The 11,727-nt window shown below is 30.9% G+C and overlaps 2 protein-coding genes across 2 annotated transcripts; both read right to left on the bottom strand.

Annotated features, from left to right (window-relative positions):
* Positions 1-1,137: 1,137 nt before the first annotated feature.
* Positions 1,138-2,083, bottom strand: LOC120084473 (uncharacterized protein At5g01610-like). Its single transcript, XM_039040261.2, has one exon. The coding sequence runs from the start codon at positions 1,732-1,734 to the stop codon at positions 1,270-1,272; it is 465 nt and encodes a 154-aa protein (XP_038896189.1). The 5' UTR covers positions 1,735-2,083; the 3' UTR covers positions 1,138-1,269.
* Positions 2,084-10,373: 8,290 nt separating this feature from the next.
* Positions 10,374-11,390, bottom strand: LOC120086187 (uncharacterized). The gene has a single exon (XM_039042715.2). It carries the CDS (start codon positions 11,103-11,105, stop codon positions 10,620-10,622), a length of 486 nt encoding a protein of 161 aa, XP_038898643.1. The 5' UTR covers positions 11,106-11,390; the 3' UTR covers positions 10,374-10,619.
* Between the last annotated feature and the right edge of the window lie 337 nt (positions 11,391-11,727).

Here is an 11,727-nt window from a genome sequence, read left to right as displayed (position 1 = left end):
AAAGAATTATTCTATCTAGTAACAGTTTTTTCACTTTCCAATTCACAGAAAAGGAACATTATCTATTCATCCATTTGATAGAAGGAATCTAATTTTGGCTAAATTTTAACTAATATCATTGGAGTTTCTCTTTTTTTCAAAAATCTCTCGATACTTTCAAAAGTTATATGGTACCCTATCATTTTTATAAACGTTTTAATACTATCTTTGAAATATAAATCTTTTAGAATTTCATACAAAAGTCGAGAGTTAGAATTGCATATCCATGACTCACAACGATATGAAGATCCAAATTTTCCTTCTAGGTCATCTATTATATACCATTTCAATTTCTATCCAAAATTTTAAATAATTTCTATTTTTTCTTTGAATAAGAAACAATTTCATTAATGAAGGAAGAATCTAATGAATAAAAATGGGAAGAACCCAATAAGCTGATCAACCAATATAAACAAAAGCAATACCAAAAAAGAAACAACCAAAGATGAATAAGGAAGGGAGATATTGTAAAAGATACAAGCCAATCCAAAAATGATTGTGTATGAAGAAACAATAATTTCTATTCCATAGTATTTTTGGAAACATTTATAAACATTAAGAGGTAATATTGCAACGTTCAAACAGGTATATGTTTCTAATTCATTAAAGATCGGATCACAATTCATATTAGTGGAAAATATCATCCATGAATTATATTTGGTAAAATACACACACATATCCAAGAAAAATAAAACCAATTTGTATTATTATTATTATTTTTTGACAATATTGGGTTGAAATCAAACCACATTTTGACAACATATGGGTGAAGACCAAATCTCTAACATCAAGGTTGATAGTACAAAGTTTATTTGAGTTATGCTTATACTGGCTGAGTGGAATGAACCTTTTGAATTATGTTCTTCCTTATTTTGACTCAATAAATACGTTCAACCGACTCGTTTTTATCCATTAATTACATTCCTTCTCTAAATTTGAGTTTCAATAACCAAATTTTAATTGTGAAGTTATGTTATTTAAATAAAAATAGAAAAGAAAAGAAAGGAAATTATGATATATGCATGATGAGAGGGTAAAATGATATGAAAAATGACTTCAAATTCCTACTCAATTCCAACCAGATCGAAACAACATCCATCTTACCCCACTTTTCTTTCAAATTTCAAATCAAGAGATTCCTACCTGAGATTCAAACTCCCCATTTTCTTTTCTTTTCTGTTCTTTTTTTCTTTTTTTTTTTTCTCATAACAACAATGAAAAGTTATGAATTCAAGCTGATGAAACAAGAGATTTAGCTTTAATTTTTCTTACTTTCCCATCATTGCAATCTACTCCGCACCCGCCCGGCGGGCACTCGGAGAAATTATCCACAGGAAACGACGCCGTAGCCATCCCGACCGAGAATTGTAGATCGTCGCCGTTCCTCACCACCTCCACAATGTTGACCCAAAAGAACATGAACTTCACACTCACCCCTTTAAGATTTGTCAATCTATTCCTTGAAATGTTTCCACTAATTGTGGATTTGTATTTCAATTCATATGGCTCATCTGGTGAGAAATGACATGATCCTTTTAAATAAGCCTCCAATTTTCCGGTAGTTCGATCTAACTTCCAACCGACGACACCTTCTGGAAGGAGACCTATTGGGAAATTGAATTCTCGAAGAATGTCGTACACCGACAGGGCTTCGTCATCGCTGGTGGAGGGCGATGCCATGACGGTGGGAGACATTGGAGATGTTGAAGAATGAGGGAAGGGTGGCTACGGCTATTGCTAATGGCTAATGGCTATGTCTAACAGACCATTGATGGGGAGAAATAGGTATTGGTTTTTGTTAGTTGGTTCTAAAAATAGGATGTCTCTTCTCTCCTACTTTCTCGTCGTGTTTTGTTTTTCCACCATTTTTAGGAAAAAATGAAGTGCAAATGCTAAGGCTGACATCAAAGATTTTTAAGTTCATTAACAGAATGAGAAAAAAAGCACTGGTCTAGCCGTGCAAAAATGTGTCAAATGTAAAGTTGTAATCTCCACCTAAAAATTTAATCTCATATTCTATTAAAGAAAATAATTAAAAAATCACTCTCGGTCGTTAAACTTTCATAAAAATAACCATTTGATCCATGTATTTTTAAAATTATAATAATTTAGACCTTGTTTGATAATCATTTTTTTTTTGTTTTTTATTTTTGAAAATTAAGCCCACGTCCTCCCTATTTCTTAATTTTTCTCAAGTACAATGGTTAAATCCTTAACCAAATTCTAAATTCCAAAAACAAACTTTTAAAAACTATTTTTTTTTTTAGTTTTCGAAACTTGGTTTGGTTTTTTAAACCATTAAGTAAGAAATTTGGAGATAGAAGTAGTGTCTGTAGACTTAATTTTTAAAAATAAAAAATTAGAAATCAAATGGCTACCAAACGGAGCTAGTCATTCGCTTAAAAATTTGGTTAACTTGAAAATGTCACTTATCAATCCTAATGTGCAAAATAAAAGCTAAGTATAATAATAATAAAAAAGTTTAAGAGTTTTCAATTTTAGGGTTTATGGTGGTTATCATTTATAAGGAAGACCTCTTTTGTTGGATTGTATATACAGTTAGATAAAAAGAACCATAGATTTCGTAAGGACTTAAAAGCATAGAATATGTACTTGCAAATGTTAACTTCTTTTTACATATATGGTTTATGCTAGATATCAATCTACCTCTCGATTTTGTTTAGTAGACTAATTAATTTTAGTGTGTACAAATAACATATACAAAAGAAGGTGATGTTTGTCATCGGAATTGAAGATTCTTATCTAATGGGCATCTACATTACTATGTACGCTTTGCGATAATGTAACATGCCTACATATCTTGAGAGGCTCTTACCTAGGGGAGGGGGGATTCAATGTTGAGAACATCATCTTCTTACCTTCTTGTTCTTCATTTTTTTTCTTATATACATATATCACTCTTCTTTATCTACATTTTACAATTAAAACCATATATTATTAGGGTTGATGTCCTACATCTCGTGAGTCTTGTAGTTTGTAATTGTCTTGTACAAACAGTTTATTTATTTAATAAAATATGAGGTATTTTATTCGACATTTAGTAGCATTAACTCACAAAACCAATAAAGAAACATCCAAGGTTATCTTTTAAAGCTTAAACATGTATGTAGAGATATACAAGTGGATTATGTTTAAGTGATAACCTGAAGGGTGTGTAATAAATGGATAAAACTGGGTACCTTATCCTGGTGATACTGCGAATACGATCCGCTTTATAGATGTTACAATTGTTGAAAAGTTCTACAAATGATCTGATCCTCATCATTCATGTAGAGATATGTGAGTGAGGGTGTTCTAACAAAAGGATTTACATAAGACTGGATCACGAAAGGAATAGTTTCATTATATAACATCGTTAATAGTAGAGACTTACATTTCACCAGGATGACCATAGGTGACATGACCTGAATCATAAGTGAGTTGTGAACTCCTGCCTATGAAGGCGATCCTTTAGATTTGCATGGTTGAGAGTGACCAGTTTGCCTTTAATATGCCTATCATTTTGAGGATTTGTCTGATTAGAGAGTTGGGAATACAACTATACAAGACGAAATTCACTCATTCTTTAATGTCGGGATAAGTAGATAAATTGCTCCCTTAAAGGCTAATTCTTGGGCTTAAACAATGTGGCGTCACACTCTCTCTTGACCCGAAAGAGTTTGATCATAATTGGACTACGACTTATTGTTCATTAGAGGAATTAGTGGTACTTAAGAAGTTAGATGTAACTATAGGGGCAAAACGGTAATTTTGACCAAATTGTACTTACGAGCAATTTGTGAAAGACCATCGCGCTATTGACTGGTTATATCCAATGGATACAGAAATATATCTATAGTGCGAATAGTACAGCTGTCGGTCTTTAGTGGAATGATTAACAATTAGTGGAAGTTGATTAATTTAATTAAAGGAGTTTAATTAATTGATCAAAAGCTTCAAACTATAGGTCCATAAGATTCTAATATAATTAATTTAATTTAATTATATATGATATAATTAGTATAATATATTTGATACATTACAAAAATAAAGTTTATTTTGAGAGGAAATAAATATTTGAATATGATTCAAATATTAATTATATAGATTAGATTCATATAATTAAATTTAATATGAATTTAATTTATATTAAATATCATAAATGATTAACAGAATTCAAACTATAGGTTATATTGTATTCGATACAATATAAAAACTATAGATTATGTGTTATATTCGATATAACATATAGTTTAATAAATATTATATGATAAGGTAGTTATTATATATATATATATATACACATTAAAAATTATATTAAATTCTTTTTTAATTTAATTAAGGAGGGAGTTATAACTCCTTCCCATTTTTTCTCTCTAATGAGGGACGTGAGAGATAGGGGTTATGAGGATCGTCTTCTTCCTCCCAAAAATGATATAGAGGGTCGGTAAGTTTTTGCTCTCCCCAGAACGGTCCAGAAAAATTTCTCTCTGAAAAATCCTCTCTCCTTCACTACCAAATTAATTCACAAAGCCCATAAATTACTGAGATTCTCAACCCTAAGAAGAATATAGAAAGTTATTTTGTGGTGGTGACCATATTGGGTATTGCTTAGGTTCATAATCCAAGGAGATTTGAAGTGTTCGTGACCAATGAGAAAAGGAACTCGTGAAGATTTCATTGTCTTCAAAGGTTAGTAATTCAAACCCCAAATTCCTTCTCTAAATTTTTTATTCTAAGCATGTTGTAATTTGTTTAGAATGCATAATTAAATTTATGAATTTTAATTCACTATGTAAATTTGAAAATGGGACACAATCTCGCCTTCGTTATGTCGTTTTCATGAAAACCACATAACGAAGTGAATTAAAATTGTGATCCCAATTTTATAAATTGGGAACAAACCTTCATGTGGTATTAAAGCGGCGTTTTTTGTTCCCAATTTTTAAAATTTTTGGAATTAAAATTTGTTTTATGGTGCGTAATGCAAATTATATGCATTTATGTTGATAAATGTATGGGTTTTTTAATATTTGGTTATTGTCGGGATTGGACTATAGATTTATTTTGTTTTCTTTACAATTAATTTGTAAGGGCTCAGTGTTTTGGGCATAATTTTAAGCAATCGAGTTTGTAATTCATTGTTCTGTATCGATCGTTAGTTTTCCAACGAGCTTCTGGCGAAAAAGAGGCACAATTCGGAGAAGAGTTGAAGAAAATCGCTATTGTATAGTAGGCGACTGTACAACAGCGTTGCAATGTCGTGCCCTAGCGTTGCAACGTTGTGAAGAGACGAACAGAAGAAATTTTCTGTAACGTTTCAACGCTCGGTCATAGTGTTCCAACGCTCCGAGACGAAAAATTTGCGCAGTTCAGTCGCGGTTTGGTCAATTCGAGTGCGGTTCGTGAAGTTTAGGCTGTCCGGTTTGCTTGGTTTAAGCGGTTCGCAGTTGGTCCAGTTCAGGCTTTTTTGAAGCTTTATTTGATGTAATAATTAGCTTTCTAATTAATTAAATTAATATAAAAGTTATATTAATTTAATTAATTGTTTAGGAGTTCAATTCTGGTCCATTGATTGTTCTTTAAATTATGCATTGGCTGTATGATTTATTTTTCTTATATATGTCATAATGTATGTCATATAGAAAAATCCCACCATAGATTATGCATTTTTTCATACATCATAAATATTATTATTATTATAATATAATTGCATGATTTATTTTATAGCATGTTCATGCATCATATCTTATAAATGTTATAATATGTGTTTACATGCGTTAATAACATAGCCATGCATGATTTATATTATAAGGGTTATAATATACAGTTTGGATGTACAGATGTATGTATGTTATTAATAATTTCATTACTTTAGTATATAAATGTTATGTATGATTAAGTAATGAAAATTAAAATTGAGATTGCATGAATCATGACACGATTTTAGGTAATTTTATAAATGTTATAATTTTACTAAGTACGTCATAATATGCAATGTTTGACTTCGATTTATTTCATTTATTTAATAATTGTTATAATTAAATAAAATTAGAAATTAAAATCAATAATAAAGAATTGCATGCAAACTTAGGTTAAAATAATTTAAAATATGATTCACATAGACCTAATTTACAATATTTCTAATATGATTAGAAATTAGTTTAATTTTTTTAATCAGTTTAATAGGATTAAATTGATTTTAATAAAAGATTAAAATGGTAGCAAATGTATCTATAAAGGGACCTTTGTCTAAGACTAGTTCTGTCTAGGTTGGGATATTTAAGCTAACGGAAACGAAACACCCCTACCTACCCCTATCCGGGAACTGATCTGAAAGGTGAATTAGATAGATTAGTTACTAAAATATTTAATGAACATTAATCAAAATTGTTTAACCATCCAAAGTAAGTGTTACTTTTGGGAAACTTAAACAAGCACTTAGTAAAAATACGGCTTTAAATTAACCCTAGGTAAAATACTCAGTGGGAAGAAAATGGAGTATATGATACTTCATTGTTCTTTTCACGTTTCTCCCTTATAGTTCCCACCATGAGACCTATACTCGACCTCGAGAAACCTTTGCTTGTGTCCTCCTACGGATGACATTTGCATAACTCTTTACTCAAACTCCATAAATGGATAGAATTGTTTTAGTTTTTGCCCCAATCGGTTTTTCCCTACGGTTGACTCATTGAGGCAGAATTCTAAATTCTAAAATGAGGGTTATACTTACAAAAAAATGTTAAGCTAGTTAACAATTGTTGGATCGAACAATGGTGACTAATATTTACAGAAACAAAGAGTAAAGAGTTGTTCTGTATATTAGTTGAGATTGTCTCATTTCAATGAATGGGTACCTGATCACTCTATGGTGGCTTTTACCCTGTCTGAAACATCATTGCAAAATAGATGTCACATAGGGTCAAGGGTGCATTAATTTATTTTGCTAAATTTAATTGGTTTTTCAAAATGGATAATGCATAGATTACTAATATAAATAAATTTTATGTTTCAGAAATATTATCATTATGACTCCTTCGACTCTAAATATGCTCGTCGCCGACAAATTAACTGGCGAATATTACATCACATGGAAAAACACAATCAATACAAATATGATTCAAATATTAATTGTATGGATTATATTCATATAATTAAATTTAATATAAATTCGATTTATATTACATATCATAAATGATTAATAGAATTCAAACTATAGGTTATATTGTATTTGATACAATATAAAAACTATAGTGTTATATTCGATATAACATATAATAAATACTATATGATAAGGTGATTATCTCTCTCTCTCTCTCTCTCACACACACACACACACACATATATATATATATCCTTTTTTAATTTAATTAAGGAGGGGGTTATTGCTCTCTCCCCTTGTTTCTCTCTGACGGAGGTGGAGATGGGGGTTATGAGGATTATCTTTTTCCTCCAAAAAATGATATAGAAGGTCTGTGAGTTCTTGCTCTCCCTAGAACGATCCATAAATTTTTTTCTCTAAAAAATCCTTTCTCTCCCTCACTATCAAATTAATTCACAAAGCCCACAAACTATTGTGATTCTCAACACTAAGGAGAATACAAAAGGTTCTTTTCTGGTGGTGGCCATGTTGGGTATTGCTTATGTTTGTGATCCAAGGAGATCCGAAGTGTTTGTGACCAATTGGAGAAGGAACTTGTGAAGATTTCATTGTCTTTAAAAGTTAGTAATCCAAACCCCAAATTCCTTCTCTGAATTTTTGATTCAAGCATGCTAGAATGCATAATTAGGTTTATGAATTTTAATTCACTTTGTAAATTTGAAAATGGGAAATGATCTCACTTCCGTTTGTAGTTTTCACAAACCTTCATATATATCACTCTTTTTAGTTATATTATAATTGTTTTTTTTTTAATTTTTTATAGAATCATATTTAAATTCAAATTCAAATTCAAATTATTATTTGTTTATAAAAAAAATCTTAAATTAATATACATTATTTGTTGATTAAAATAAAATTTCGAATTAATGAAAATAAGTATTTTATATAATTCAAGTTATATAAAATTAATTATAAATTAATCAACGGTTATAAATGCATTCTTAGAACATTGTGCAAATTTAAAACATCCTCGAGTAAAAATACTATGAGATAATCTCATAATTATAGTATTTGAAAAAAATAATCTTATAAAATAAACATGATTATCTAAATGTATCGGACATCTATAATTTCAGACATCATACTTTTTCGTATCCAACGACTTAGAAATTTAACCTCTAGAAGATGTAGGAGCAATATATATATGGTATAATATATACTAATTACTTGGTATGGCCCATTAGAAAGACAACACGAGAAATTTTGATCGTTTTAGCCCAGCCCGGAAGAAAAAAGTGTGCTCTTCACAATAACTAAATTAATAACAAATTGATGAAAAAAATGAAAACGTTTGATTAGAAAAATAATTTGTTTAAGAAAAAAATGAAAAAAAGTACAACTTTTATTGAATTATATTGAAACTAAATTCAACAAAATTTGCGAAAATGAGCTTATCTCAATTAATTGGCATGACCTTCCACTCTTCAAGGTTCAATCTCCATCTCAACTATAGTTGTACTCAAAAAGAAAATTCAACAAAATTTCTTTAATTGCATCTTTAGAATTTATAATTTCAATACAGATCATTGTTGTACTTTGTGCTAAATCACAATTATTAGTTGCTCCCCAATGTCGTTGGAGAAACCCAATAGAATTGAAGAAAAATTTGCTTAGAATAAAAAGGTATACAATCAAGAAGAAGATGAGAGTCAAAAAATCAAATTCACAGATCGAGAAGATGGAGAAGAAGAAAAACGGCTTGGTTAAAAATTAATTGAGATCCAAAAATTAAGGATAGGAACTTTAATAAAAACATTTTAATACAAATGGTAAAAAAAAAGGTTAACCGAAAAAGTAGTAAATGTTAGTTCTTTTTCGTGTGAGCACGATTACTCGAACCTATTCGAACAGACGGCAACATACATGTGGGAAAAATTCCTACTTTCAACACAACCACCATTCATTTAGAAGCTTCCTTGCAAGCCCCACTTTGGTTAGCAAAACCTTCTAATATGGAACAAACTTAATATGGAACAAACTCCCACATTTTTTCTTTAAAATCCCATAAGTCATTCCCAAACACAATTCAATCCCCAACAAAAGAATTCTACCCTGTTTTTGAAATATCAATCCTAATTTGGCATTTAATCCTATGGAATGACATGCTTAGGAAACACGTGCAACTCCAATATGATCAACGTGTCTGCCACTCGAAAGAGGGGCCATTTCCAAGAAAAGATGAGACAAAAATGAATTCCATTTCCAACAATTGGCAGCCAGTAATTCGAAGGGAAATTTGACGAACTTTTCAAGAAATTTAAATCAATTGATTTTATCAAAGAGTTTGGACCAACTCACCCAAATTCAATTTGGTGATGCAGACTGTGGCTAATTATTGACCTCCAAAATGGGTTTCTCTTGAGAAAGTTTCTAATATTAAGTTACTACATTCACCTTCCAGACACTAAATGGTATATGATTATATTTCATGTACTCTACAACATTCTTAAATGCTTCAAACAATGAATGAACTGTGACATTTCGGATCGAAAAACAGAAAAATGGTGTTGATCGACCAAGATATAACCAAAACAATACGAGACCTCAACATAGCCAAAATCTTTGGTTTGCCATGTACCCAATTGTGCAATATGACTTGGGGTCTAGCAAAATATGAAAAGAAAGAAAAATTGTTGGTAGATGACACCATCAGGCTGATGGGGTTGTCTTATAATTTTACATCATCTAACAAGATTCCAACAATCAAGTTCACTTTGGGTAGTCCAGATCATGTTTGTTTAAGAAAAGGAACCAAGAACAATTGGCTAAAAGAACCTCAAATGAACAATCCAGAATCTCTACCTTAAGGGTCTGCAATTTAAGCTTTGTTAGGAAAGAATCCAGAGAATACAATTTAATAGTCCAAAATCAAATGCACACTATGGCCAACTAGAAGGTATATTCTTCAAATCTAGTAATTAGCTAATAGACAGCAAGCCGATGGCAATTTCCAAACAAGAAGATAATGACCCAATGGAGTAATTGGAAAATTGGCCAAGCAAGAAAATGAAATCTGAGCGAGAAGATGCTACTAGAATATGATCTAACTGACTCAGAATTGACTAGTTGAAAAGTATGCAAAGTAAGAAATTGATGCCAGTAGATGGAATATGACTGCAGAAGATAAGGATTTAGGGTTTCAGACAAACTGATAAGGCGATTGATCATATTGATTACTTAATAGACAGAATTGTTCATATTATAAATATATAATCAAGTGTATATGAGACGAGCAGAAGCAGATTCCAGTTACAGAACAATACAATTGAATGTAACGATTGAGCTAATCCGATCTCCGAAATCGCACATAAATTAAGTTCAAAGCAACAGAACATTTCTAGTTTGAAGTAATAAAAGCGATTCAAAACCTAATGTTCCCTAATTTATTATATTAAACACAAAATTTTACCTAATTTCACGAAGCCGAAACCAAGCTCCCAGCCTTATCGCAGTCAAATCCACATCCACACCGTGGCGACTCATAGAAACTGTCAAGCGGAAAATTGGCAGAGGCAATTCCGACAGAGAATTGGAGGTCGTCACCATCGTTAACGACTTCCACGATGCTGAGCCACAGTAGGACGATCTTAACAGAAACACCTTTCAGTTTCCTGATTCTACCTTGGGAAATCACGCCCTGGACGGTAGATTTGTACTCCAATTCATACGATTCGATCTTGAATTTGCACTTCTGATTCAAGAAAAGGCTAAATTCTCCGGTGGCTCTGTTCAATTCGTAGCCGTTTACGCCGACGGGAAGAATGCCGACGGGGAAGCCGTACTGTTGGAGAATATCGTAGGCGGTGAGAGTTTTTTGAGCAGAGACGAGAGGGCTTGAGAATGAGACGAAAGCAAGAAGAAGAAGAAGAGGAAGAGAAGCCATAAGTTTAGAGAAATTCATCTTCTTTCTTCGATTTCTGAGCTTTCTTCTTCTTCTTCTTCTTCTTCTTCTTCAAGTTCTGAGCTGTTTTGCTTTTGATTTAGATTGATTGAGAATGGGATCTCAATTAATTTTGTTAATGGATTTTTTTTTCTTTTTATTTATTTATGGGCAAAATATCAAAACTTTTTCCTCCTATGTTATCCATCAAAATTATTAAATCTAATTCAAAATTAAGTAATAAAATCATTATTCTACCAAAATCCTACCAAATTAGCCCAAACTAAAATTATGGCATAATTCTTTCAAAATAAGTTAAATATATATATATATATATATGTAGAGGAGACAAAAACTATAGAAAATTCATTATATCACTAAAAAAAAAAAAAAAAACCTACTATCCATCTGAATCTAACAATCTTTCTTTGAAATTAAGCTCATCTTTGTTGTAAGGAGTCTCATACAAGTGTAGAAATGATGCACTATTGATTTTAGACTAGAAGTCTACTTTAATTAAGACCGGTTTGGATTGATTAGAGGAAATTATTATTTTTTTCAAAAAAGTCATTTTTTATTTAAACTATTATGATAAAAACGGTTTAAAATACAATTTAAAAATGTTTGGAAATCTATTTTAAGT

Source organism: Benincasa hispida, chromosome 9, assembly GCF_027475165.1.
Source record: "Benincasa hispida cultivar pf3 chromosome 9, pf3_genome.v1.1, whole genome shotgun sequence".
Lineage (NCBI taxonomy): Eukaryota > Viridiplantae > Streptophyta > Magnoliopsida > Cucurbitales > Cucurbitaceae > Benincasa > Benincasa hispida.
Note: the sequence above shows the minus strand (reverse complement) of the source record. Positions and strands in the feature narration are given on the sequence as shown.